At 42.4% G+C, this 12,746-nt stretch overlaps 1 protein-coding gene across 3 annotated transcripts in view; it reads left to right on the forward strand.

Annotated features, from left to right (window-relative positions):
- Positions 1 to 9,682, forward strand: part of Myo5a (myosin VA) — a 154,506-nt gene extending 144,824 nt beyond the window's left edge. For all 3 annotated transcript variants that reach the window (XM_036193785.1, XM_036193783.1, XM_036193784.1), the window contains 3 exons: positions 1,005 to 1,179; positions 3,574 to 3,654; positions 3,913 to 9,682. In XM_036193785.1, the coding sequence (XP_036049678.1) occupies positions 1,005 to 1,179; positions 3,574 to 3,654; positions 3,913 to 4,065 (409 nt within the window). In that variant the 3' untranslated portion in view covers positions 4,066 to 9,682. The remainder of the gene's footprint in view (positions 1 to 1,004; positions 1,180 to 3,573; positions 3,655 to 3,912) is intronic.
- The last annotated feature ends 3,064 nt before the right edge of the window (positions 9,683 to 12,746 follow it).

Below are 12,746 nucleotides of genomic sequence, written 5' to 3' on the forward strand. Positions count from 1 at the left end.
AACTACTAGAGAACTTTAGTGTTCTATATTGACCATTCTTATCCACATTTTACTTTAAGGTATTACCTCCATTCAAGGAGTCCAACTTTTCATGAAGTTGTGCATCCCCCCCCCTTTTTTTTTTTTTTAATGACAAAGTCTCATGTAGCCAGGCTGATCTCAAACTCACAGCGTACCCAATGATAACTTGGAACTCCTGATCGTCCTGCCTCTATCTCCCAAGTGCCAGGATTACAGACATGTACCATCACAGCCAACTAAAGTAACTCTTCTTAATATCATAATGCCTCTGTCTGCCTGATGACCGAACTCTGTCTGTGTGTCCATCTGCCTTAACTGTAGTTTAAAATCTACGGTCAGATAGCTGGCCACCTAAACCCTGGCATCTGTATGACTTCCTTCTCTCTCCAATTTGGAGTCTTTGTCTCTTCCAGGGGCTTTCCCTTGCCTTCTCTTCCTCTGTCTCTGGGCTTTCTAAGACCACTGTTCCCATTGTCAAGTCCCTTCCTAGAGAAGCTTGAGTCTGAGGCACATGGTGGGGTCTCTGGTTATACAGTCACCCAGTTTGGAGTCTTCTTAATTTGGAGTGCATGAAGAATTAAGAGGATTATCCTGCAAAGGGAACCTATGTCTGAAATTGCAGGAGAAGCCAAAGTACATTCTAGTCAGCTGTTTAGTAAGGACAGAGTCATACGATGTATTCAGTTTTGTTTATTAGCAAGTCTAATAACTTTCTCTCTGATGAATGTTTCCATCTTCCAATAAAGACTTTCAGTCTCTTGTCATTCAGTCTTACATAATTACAATTATAAGCCTCATGACTTTATAATGATAAATGTTAAAGCACAGCTGATTAGATTTTAGAAAATTGAACAAAAATACTACCTGTCATTTTAACTGACAAGGCTACATACACAAAATTAAGACACTTATGACAGCATTCAGAAGATTTGCATTTTCTCTTTTATTCTTTCTTACACTTTCTCTTTTTATTTTTGGCGTAGGTACAATGTCAGTCAACTGGAAGAATGGCTACGTGACAAGAATCTAATGAACAGTGGGGCCAAAGAGACCCTGGAACCTCTCATTCAGGCTGCTCAGCTTTTGCAAGTGAAAAAGAAAACAGATGATGACGCCGAAGCCATCTGCTCCATGTGCAACGCCCTGACCACTGCCCAGGTACCGCCTGCCAGGGTGGCACACCATATAGACATCACAGAGAAATTCAGAGAAGGCAGGCCTGGCTGTTGCTGTCCTCTACACTGGCCTCCTCCCTTGACAGAAGATACATGACTATGTAACTCTAGAAGAGAGGAGACTTTATGATCAATTAATACATTATTCTTTGCTGAATAATCTATAGATGCTGCTAGTAGTCATCTATAGATTATTCAGCAAAGAGTAAGTGCCTAGTACTCTGTATAACAGTCTCAGCCCTGAGATACAACCTGGAATATGACAAAGTACTTGCTCCCTTAGGGCATATATTCTGTGGTGCTCCAAATCATGAAGCTAGTTCTATGTCATTTAATAATGAACGGTTCTTTATATTTTTCTGTTTGGGGCCAGCAAGGTGGCCCAGGTAGTAAACAGGCCATTCTGACGACCTGAGCTTCATCCTGAACCATGTGGTAGAAGGAGAGAGCCAACTCTCAACTGTCCTTTGTCCTCCACATGCATGCTGTGGCACTGCCCACACATGTACACACATACACAAAGTAATTCTTCCTCTCTCAGTTCTTCAAATGATTAATTCCCATTACACAGTATTGTGCTTGTAGGGGAAAATACTTCAGTGAAGAATGAAAGATCTCTACTTCATGAGCTTACAGTTCAGTAGGGGAAACAGAAACGCATGAAGCTGACATTACCATAAAAATTCTAGCAGACTCTGCTCTTATGCATTACAAGAAGCATTGGGGGTAATGACAGCCTTTTTCTCAGAGGTGTATTGAACTTAAGGACAGGGACCAGATAGGAAGGGTGTTGGTGGAAACAGCAGCAGCTGGAAGAAGAGCCCACTGTTCTCTTTGCCTGGTATTTCCTGCGCTGAGGCTTCATCTTCCCAGTACTCAGTTCTCCAGCTGTGGCCAGTATCATTCACTTTGCTCAGAGAAGACAGTCAGAACCATCATCTGTAACTTCTTAGTGTCAGACTCATGTTTGCAAAAACTCCTGCTGGGAGCTTCATGTAAGTGTAAATCTGCAGTACTGGTGGCAGTCTGGTATAATGGTGAAACCCAATTTATAGATGTTTCCTCTCCTCTAGCTTTTAAAGAATGCACTCTAGTACTTAAATATTTCAACTTTAGTACATGCCCCCAAAGATTTAGGTATTATAGAATATTATATATATTCACACACACACACACACACACACACACACACACACACACACACACATACACACACACACATAGGATAAAAATAACTTTCTACCTTACATAAACAATGATGTTCTTAAGGTTAGCCTGGGCTACATAGTGAATTCCAGGCCAACCTGGGATACACAGAGATGGCCTGTCTCAAGCCCTCCAGCACCATAAAAGGAAAAGAGGAATAACCATTTTGTAAAAGAAATTTGATTTTTTTTTAAAGAATTTACTACAAAACTAGGTGCTGGTAACACATGCCTTTAATCCCAGCACCTAGGAGGCAAAGGATCTCTGTGAGTTCAAGACTAGCCTGGTCTACAGAGTGAGTTCCAGGACAGCCAGAACTACACAGAGAAATCCGGTGGTAAAAAACAAATAAATAAAGAAGAATTTACTCCTTAAATTTTGGTTAAATTTCCTTAAAGACCTTGTATTTTTTGTGTGTAATCCATTTATAGTAACTCTTTTCTAGACATATGAGTTTTTAAAATTGTTTAAAGTGAATAATATTTAATTCTATTTTTATATGCCCAGATGTACTTTTATATGAAGACAGTAAGTGCAAAATAGCAATAACCAAAAAAAAAAAAAGAAAAGAAAGAAAAAAAAATCAGCCGGGTGGTGGTGGTGGTGGCGGCGGCGGCGGTGGCACACGCCTTTAATTGCAGCACTTGGGAGGCAGAGCCAGGTGGATCTCTGTGAGTTCCAGGCCAGCCTGGTCTACAGGGCGAGATCCAGGACAGGCACCAAAACTACACAAAGAAACTGTCTCAAAACAAAACAAACAAAAAAACAAAAACAAAAACAAAACAAAAAAAAAAAAACAACTCATTCCATTTGTACAAAAATAGCATAAGCCAGCTTGTATAGAAAGTAGCTCAGTGGTTGCCCAGGATGTGGTTAGCTGTTGTTTTAGGAGATGAGGAGAATATAAGTAGGGGCACTTTTTTTTCATATTATATTTTGTACTGTTTGAATGTTTTTCTATTTTTTTTCTTCTTAAAATGTTACATAACTACATTCTTCTTCTAAAACTTCAAACACAAAGGCAAATGTGCCCTTCGGTGTCTCCTTCCTTCTCCCAGCCTCCCCCAGGTAGAACTTAAAGGGAGGTAAACAGGTCCTTCCCACTCACCAGGTCATGAAGAGCCAGCCTGTTTGTGAACTCTGCCCAAAGCTTTACCTTTCCTCTCTCCAGATCGTCAAGGTGTTGAATCTCTACACACCTGTTAATGAGTTTGAAGAAAGGGTCTCTGTTTCATTTATCCGCACTATACAGGTACGGTGCTTTTTCTTTCTTACGGTTTCATTGCATGGTCATTTGAGTAGAATACTTACGGTGTTTTTATCTTTTACTTTTCCATCTTACTTATTTTGCAGTGCATTTACTTTTTATGTAAGATTATAGCCCATAAATATTTTTTAAACAAAGATTAACATTTTTCATTAAAGTTTTTTTTCTTAATAGAAATTTCGGTAGATTTCTTACAAATTAGAAGGACTGACACCCTGTTTGTTCTATTTCTTATCTTCTCAGATGCGGTTACGAGACAGGAAAGACTCTCCGCAGCTGCTCATGGATGCTAAACACATCTTTCCTGTCACTTTCCCCTTTAATCCATCCTCCCTGGCCCTAGAAACCATCCAGATCCCAGCCAGCCTGGGCCTGGGCTTCATTGCCCGGGTCTGAAGTGCTGTCCAGGCAGACATAGAGCATAAGAACAGTTGTTTCCGGTGAGATGGTGAAAATGCATTTCTAAAGAAAGAGTGCCGATCATCTCTAAAAGAAGACGTTATCAACTGGAAACCCCCCTGGGCCCTTTCACTTGGGAAGAGACACTGTGTCCTGTGTCACCTTTAAAGCTGTTCTTCATCAGTTGAGTTTACATACAGCTACATGATGGCAGGGAGGAATGAAAGGAGGGAACTGTGTGTGTCTCCAGCCTACAGCACTGATTTTAAATCTTTAGTGCTGCACTAAGTAACATACAAAAGTACAATTCCATATGTATGAACTGTTGTTAGCAAGGCACAGAGAAAGAACTGGAAGAAAAATCACCACTGAACACATATCATATCAGCTTAGGAGCCAATCATGTTGATATTGTCAAACTGGATCGAAAAAATAAATTGGCAATATGTAAAGTAATTGCCAAGTAATGTCCTTATGTGTGTCATTATGGTACAGCGACAGTAGAGATGCTGGTTTGCTAGGTAGCATAGTGGACCTTTTGTACTGTAGCCTACCAAGCATCTTAAATTACTGCTACATGCTGTCTCCTGACGTAAGTGATGCTCTTATTAGCCACTGCACAATAAGCTTCTCTTTCATCACTGTTTACAATTCAACCAGATCAGTTTTAACTGGATTATATGCAATTATCCACAGGTTCATCTGCACAAGTAGCAGACACTGGAAGTTGCGTAGTCGTAGGACAAGTTGCTTGGTGTTTAGGAGTAGAGTCAGAGCGGCTGCTGATGTCATTGCTGATCAGGATGTATTACATTGATATGCTAATTAATTTTACCTGTGTGGCTATCACACCATGGTATAGTGTTCTGTAAAATTACTTATTTTTAGTTCCCAAATCTGATTCTTGCCATGCATATATTCAACCTTAACAGGTTCTATTTTTAATTTATTAAGTGTTAGCCTCAGTCACTATCTAGAAAGGACTGTCAGAATATTTATGATTCAGATCTTGAAACTTTGATTATCCTATAAGTTATTCAAAAAAGACATAATAAATCGTTATAATTCAGGGGGTTCAGGTGTTGCAACCTCTATAAATGTTCTCAGATACCACTGGATACTTTAAAAACATCATATTATAAATACATTAAGAAGATTTATGCAAGAAATATAAGAAGATTATTACATTTTATAGAGGATTTGGTTTAAGTAAGACCTAGATTCTGTAAATTTTCATTATGAAGTTCTAATTAAGCATATTCTCCATTTTTTTCCTGGAAATCTTATATAATAAATCCTTTGGGTTATGCCAGAACAAATTCTTAGCTTTTATTCCTCTGGTTCTTAATTACAATCATCAGTTTATATAGTTTAACTATAAGATGGTCTATAACAGTGACATTTAAAATATGTGCAATATTATTGATGAGAGCTAAGCAGTTTCAAGTCAATGATAAATACTGTTATTAAACAGCGATTATTGTCCATTATCTTACTGGAGCCTGAATGTCCTTGTTTATAAAGTAAGAGGGTGGGACAACTGGTTGTTCCAGCTGCTTCCCCATTTACAGTTCCCTGTGCTTGGTTCCTAGAGGAAGGGACCATAGTTACTTAGTCCATCCTGTTGGAAAGACCAGTGTTGAGTGCCCCTCAGTTCCCTAGGGTCAATACAGTAATCACAAGTGAATGTAGGCACAATGTTTTCTTAACATAGTCATTTAGATACTTTAGAAAAATCCCAATATATTTGTATTCTTTGAAAGTTACTTAGTTGAGGTAATTTTTGTTACCTAATGAACTGCTTCTTTGTTTGGAATTTTGTTTTCTGTAGTGCAGGAATTGAACCCAGGGCCTTGTGTATGTTAAGTAAGTACTATCACTGAGCTACATACAATCTCAACCCTTTATCAGTTCTAATACGTTTCTTTATTTACAGAACCTAAAACACTAATTCAACCAGATTCAGTCTTCATGGGCTTTCCACCTGGCTTCAGCTACTGCTCCAAGCCATTTCATTAGTGCTGTGTGTCACACAGCAGAGAGGCGTGCGGGTGGAGAGTTGCTAAGCGAACAGAGCCATGTGTAGGCTGTCTTCCCTCCTCCCCAGCAGTCCTCCACACCCTGCTCCCAGCTTAATCCTGTGTAGATGACTGATGAACACCCTGAGTTTTATCTTGAAGACATGCTATCATAGCCACTGTCCCTGCGGCCCCTTTCCTTACTCCAGACATGGTGTCCTACAGCTTCTGGCACTTTCTCTCATGTGTCTTTCTCTGCTGTCAAGAACTGGAGCTCCTGCTCCGTGGCTGTTCCGTGACAGTGGCTCGGAGTTTCTAGGATTCCAAGCTCCAGCTCTTTCAATCTAAACAACTCTTGTTTATCTAGAGAGTTTTAAGTCCTCAGAAAAATACCTTATAACCAGGGAACCTCAAAACCTTGTAAGTGACTGTGTGTACTTTGTTAAGGAGGCACCAGGTTTCCGCTGACTAGGTAGGATCACCTCCACTCTGTCATCAGTATCCCCAGCTTCAGATACACACCCAGCTTCCCCCTGCCTGGCCCACTTCCCACCTCTTCCCTCAGCCTAATTTACCGGCCGGCTGGCTTTCTGTGGCCCTGGTTGGCATGCATAGGACTCACCATTCGGTGTCTGCACATGCCTTTCTGTTCTCATTTTTTTATTCCTTATCATTATCACAAATTGGTCTTTCCATAATTCAACAGTGACACACTTGGACTCCCAGGAAGGAGCTCTTGAAAGGTCCATAGCCCAGCACCGCTTCCGCTCAGCAGCCCCTGCCAGCAGCCGCCCACTTTCCCTGCTGCAGGGTGACAAGAAGCAGTTTGCCCTTCCCTTCCTGCAGCTTTTCTTAGCCCCAGTCTTGAGTCTGCCTTGGAGTAACTCCAAAGCGGGGAAGATGAGCATGAAGCAAGATGCACACAGGACAGCTTGATGGTTCCTTTGGAAACTTCGAGCATTCCACATGACCTGGCACTGCTTTGAACACGGATAGACAGAACTGTAATCCAAAGCCAAGTGGTAGGACATTTAGATTTGTGCCATTTAGATGACCTACTTCATTACTGATCCATTTCAGTAGCTAAAGAAAGACTCCTTATAGGTGAGCAAGTGTGTGTGATACACACCCTTTAATAGTGTATACAGGAGGCTGTGGATATCCTTTGAGTCTCAGTGTCTTGATTATTGTAAGAAATTACTTTTCTGACCATTCTAGGAAAAGAGGAGCTACCACCATTCTGAAAACCCCACAAAGAGTTCCCTCTCACAAACAGGCACCAGTTGAGAGTTCTTCAGGAGGCATAATCCAGGGTCCTCTGGGTAACAGCAGCCTCTTAGGATAGAGCGCAAAGGTCCGGTGTGACCCTGCATGGTCCTGTTGAAAGCAGTACAGAAATAGTGCCCACATGCATGTGCTTTATGACAGCACTCTTCATTACCTCACTTCCTCACAGCGTTGACAGGAGAGAGCTCCCACAATCATTGTGAAGGGAATTCGTGACAATGAGATGGTCGGTCAGTGACTTGCCCAGGGTGGCCCTGCCCTCTAGCAGTAAGGGCAGAGGCTGTCCTGTCCCTCCAGATGCTGCGGGGTGACCTGGGCTAGTCAGGGTGCTGCTCTTCATCTTTATCGGTTTGTGGAAATAGACAGATGATGAGCACCAACTGACTTCTTGGGAAGCCGGTGCCCAGTGCGCATAGCACCAGCTGTCTGTCACTAGACTTGCCTTTTGTCATGAATCAGTGCTCCTTGACAGGGTATGGACTCTCAAATTTGAGGTTGTCCGAACTAAAAGGGCAGGGAGCAGTAAAAACCTCAGATGTGAAGAGGCAAGGCAGGCCACTCTCCACAACCCTGAGGTTTCCCTGTGAGAGCCCCTGGCTGAGCTGCACAGCCTACAGAGAACTCTCCTCTGGTTTCATGCTGCTGCTGCATAGAGGAGCCCAGGACACTAAGTACCTCCCTCCCTGGGGCTGTCCACCCTGGGTGAGTCAGAGTAAGCTTGGAAGTGCCACAGCATGCTGCAGGGGAGGAGCTAGGAGCTGTGCTGTGGGCGTGCATGCAGGCACTTTGTGCTAGTGAGTTGTAGTTTGTTCACAGACTGTGCTGTGAGGGCCGCCTTAACCCTTGCCCCTTCCCTTTTAGAGCTGCCTTAAGTCCCCAGAACTTGTCCTCAGTGAGGGATATCTTGCCATGTTTCTTGAGGTTTTGTGAGGATTTGGATGGGATGTGACTTCCTACCACTGATTCCTTCCTGCTCTTCCTGCGTCTCCCTGCCACCTCGGTACTGTCATTTCCAGAGACTAGAATGAAATGTTAGCTTTAAGAATGTTTCTGGGGTAGGGTAACTCCCTATGACAGTAAGCAAATGCGCATGCGCCGAAGGGGACAGAGGTCAGAGTATTGGGGGGGGGGGGTCCTCGCCTTTCACTAACCCTTTGGTAATAAAGACAGAAATACAACTCTAAAAATTTTTTATGGACATCCTTTTAAAATGTAAAGGTGCCCTACTGTGGAAGGCTGAGGAAACACAGGGAAGTAGCTGTGTAAGTTCTAATCCATTAGAGTACCTAAATTAACTGTAGAATTCTGGTCAGTTTCTCATAGATCAAAAACTGAAAGATGCCATGTCAAAGACATCTCCCAAATGCATTTTATACATTTTTTTATTTTATAATCTGATCTAGCTAAAAATGTTCATTAGCTTAACGTCATGGGTAGAATTAGACTCATAACATATCTGGAAACAACTAACATTTCCTTGGCATTGTGATACTGCTTGGAATAGTTGGGAAAGTTTTGGGTTTGCTTTTTAAGGTTGAAATTGTCATATGTAATTTAATGCTTAGAAAGCTAATGCATTTCCATGCCTTTTCCAGAGTCAGTTTCAAATAACTTACTGTTATTATGTGTTATAAAATCTTAGCCTAAGTCACACAAGCCATTATTTTTCCTGAAAACAGTGATTTCTCCTTTAAATCTGGGTAAGTGTTGTGATTTATGATCCCTAATTATGTTCTTTTGTGGGTTCCTGAAATAATATCGATTTTCTTGTGTTCTTGAAAGTTTAAATTGTTCCAAAAGTATTGCACAGATGAGCCCATGGCATTGAACTTAGTGTGTTTTACTTTAACTGTTTATAACTTATTGTGGAAAGGACCTGCCTTTCAATACAGTGAAATGGGACACTGAAGCTTTCACATCTTTTTCTCCCTTGGATCTTGAGAAAGAGTTTTCTTGATCTACACAGTTAATCTCTGCAAAGTGGTTAGGTGAGGAAGCAGAAATGCTGAAAGGTGAGAGGCATTACCAAGCCTCTTCAGGTCTGAACTGAGCCCATTCCAGAGTGTCTCACAGGAAGTCTTCTAGAAGGTTCACAATTCACCTCATATCAACAAAGCCTTGGAAACGTGAGTTTTTCACTGGATATCACCTAATAATGTTAAAAGGAAAGCCAAAACAATATCAGAATGACATTCTGTGCTCTGAATTTGTAGCTGTCTAATGCTGTGCTTAGTATCTGTCATTAGCACTGTGTTCTCCTAGCTATGGTAGAAAATTGTTGAAATAAAGATAAGGATATAAAGAAATTTTGTCCATGTCTGTAAACAATAAAACAAATTGTTTTTTGGTTTTGGTTTTGGTTTTTCGAAACAGGGTTTCTCTGTGTAGCTTTGGAGCCTGTCCTGGATCTCGCTCTGTAGACCAGGCTAGCCTCGAACTCACAAAGATCCGTCTGCCTCTGCCTCCTGAGTGCTGGGATTACAGGCATGCACCATCACCGCCCAGCACAAATTGTTACTCTGAAGATTAATAAATGTGAGTCTGCAAATGAGAATCTCAAAGAGTCTTAGAAATTGAAAGGTTAATAAGTTCTCTGTCTATGCTGGAAAACGGTGAAATGCAAACTCAAACTCATAGGCAGGCAGAGTGATAGACCAGCTGAGGAGCAGTGGCCTCTTTCCTTCAAGAGAGAGGCATGCCTGGGTAGACTTGGAGTCTCTGATGAAAACCAGAGCTGGGGCTTTGGGGATGGAATGTGGGTTCTCAAAAGCTTACACAAGATTTGTGTCAAAGTTCAGTTTTTAATACAAAGGAAAAGACAACTATATAGAATAGGATGGAAATGCATGGGACACTCCTTTGGATGGAGAAAAAAGTCTGTGATTGACTTAGCCTTATCTCTAGTCATAATACAGAAGCATGAATATTAGGCTATCTAACAGCTTTTATCCCACTTTCACATCACAATAAGTTCTCATCAGGCTCACTTAGCAAGGACTTGCCTGCCTGGAGCACCACAGCAGGCTCCAGACAGGCAGCAGCAGCAATGACATTAACCACTTGGAGAAAACACGGTCTTATGTACATCAACCAAAAGGAAAAATTAACCTTTGCTAACAGTTTCTCTTTCTAAATAGATGAGAACTCAATCAAGGTTTTCTCTCCAAAGGGAAACCACTCTCACTGTGGCATTTTATGATTGTTAAGATTCTTTTCTGAGATACAGGAAAAGAAGTCAAACTAGCTTGACCCCAAAGGGAATCCATTTCCTGACATAACTGAGTTGGAATGTATCTAGGTGCCCAGTCATTGGCCTTGGGGATAGACACATTACTTTCCTTTATTTTGGCTTCATTCCTAGCCAAGGTCTCCCCAAGTGGTGACAGAGCCCCCAGAAGCACAGCTCTGTCATCTAGCCTCTTTGTTAGCATTACCAGTAACACGTCAGAATAATCTCATTGACCAATTTGAATTCTACATGCTTTTTTTGTTTGTTTTCCGAGACAGGGTTTCACTCTGTAGCCCTTCTGGAACTCGATCTGTAGTCCAAGCTGGACTGGAACTCACAGAGATCCACCTGCTTCTGCCTCCCAAATTCTGGGATTAAAAGTGTGTGCCACCACCGCCTGGCTCTACATCTCTTCTTAATCACTGTCTAGGGGAATAGAGCCTAGCCAGCCTGAGCCACACCCCACCACTGGACCTTAAGTCACTACAGAAACAAGGTGGGTGTGATGGCAGTGCGGGACCAAGGCAAGGACCAGAAACAGTTAACCAGAAATGAAAGCAACACATCCCCTCACAGGAGAGAAGGGAGCAGCGGCTGCTTGTACCCCTGGAGGTGTGTCTCATTCCTCAAAGCTTGGGGCTGCTGGGCTCCAGGATGATCTCGCCAGTGAGAGAGAGTACAGAGTAAGCAAGGTATTGTGCAGTTGAAGGGTCCCAACATGGCATTTACCACCCAGAGCAAGACCTGGGAATCCATGCAGTGTCCCCTTAGCATAGCCTACAGAGCTGCTGAAACCAAATCATGGGCATTGTGGGGGAAATGGCAACATAAAAACTTGTTGTGTGATCTAACTAGCATGATGTCAACCACTCTGGTGGGCCAGGCATTGGAGTTCAGAGAAAACACAGGTTAGGTGAGGTTCAGAAGAGAAATCAAGTCCTCGGGCAACTTGACCTGGGGAAGTGGCAAAGGGAGACAGGGCTGGAACAAGTGGTAAGATATCCCAGGGGTCAGAGGCAGGAGAGCTGCGAGTTCGAGTCTAGCCTGGGCCCCATCAGTCAGGTGAGCACGGGCTGGAGTGCAGTTTGGTCGAGGAAAAGGTGCTTGGTGTCCCTTGGTGCAGAAGGCCCTGGGTGCCATCCCCAGTTCTAGGGGAAAGGGTAGTGGAGTGGACAAGTTCTGTGAGACCAATAAAGAGAACATGAACTATTCATGAGACCTAAAAATTGTGGTAAACTTATTTTGAGACATCAGCCAAGTTACCACTGAGGAAACAAAATACCAAGTTTATCTTACCAATAGTAAAGTTCTGGAATTCTGTATTGCTAAGCCTGTATTACCAAGAAACTTGAATGAATGTGAGAGAATTCAGCTAATGTTAACCTACTTTGGGAAACACACACACACACACACACACACACACACACACACACACACACACACTGTGAAGAGCTGGGTTATGTCAAAGATCCAGGCCCTAACCCAGGAAGATGTAAAGATACAGGCCCCTTTTCACACACATCCTGGTTGTTAAATTCAGGACTCTATGCTGAATGGCCTGAACTAGGTTGACAATTCATATAGTTTGGCTGGCCAATGAGTTCCAGGGATCACTGCATATGTGGGTCTTGGGATCTGAACTTGGGTTCTCTTACCTGAGCTACAAACATTTTTACTGACTCAGCCATCTCCCCACCCATGACTTCAAGCAAACAGAAGAGAGGGAGGTAAACATGGGTGGGGATGGAGTTACTCAATAAGAAGTGAGGAGACAGACCAAATTATCCTTACAAAGCCACGCCATTCTCAACACTAAATATTCCTCAAAAGTAGACTTTAAGAGTTACATTCTGGCCAGGCAGCGGTGGTGCATGCCTTTAATCCCAGCACTCGGGAGGCAGAGGCAGGTGGATCTCTAAGTTTGAGGCCAGCCTGGTCTACAGAGTGAGTTGCATGGCAGCTGGGGCTACACAGAGAAACTGTCTTAAAAACAACAAAACAAAACAAAAATACAGAAAGGAAGGAAACATGCTAAATTTTGATGAGTCGTCTATATTATTGTATTAATTACTTTTTCAGCTGCTGTGTGTGCTGCCTAGTTTTTATGTCAACTTGGCACAAGCTAGAGTCACTTTGGAAGAGAG

The sequence above is a fragment of the Onychomys torridus genome, chromosome 7 (assembly GCF_903995425.1).
Source record: "Onychomys torridus chromosome 7, mOncTor1.1, whole genome shotgun sequence".
Lineage (NCBI taxonomy): Eukaryota > Metazoa > Chordata > Mammalia > Rodentia > Cricetidae > Onychomys > Onychomys torridus.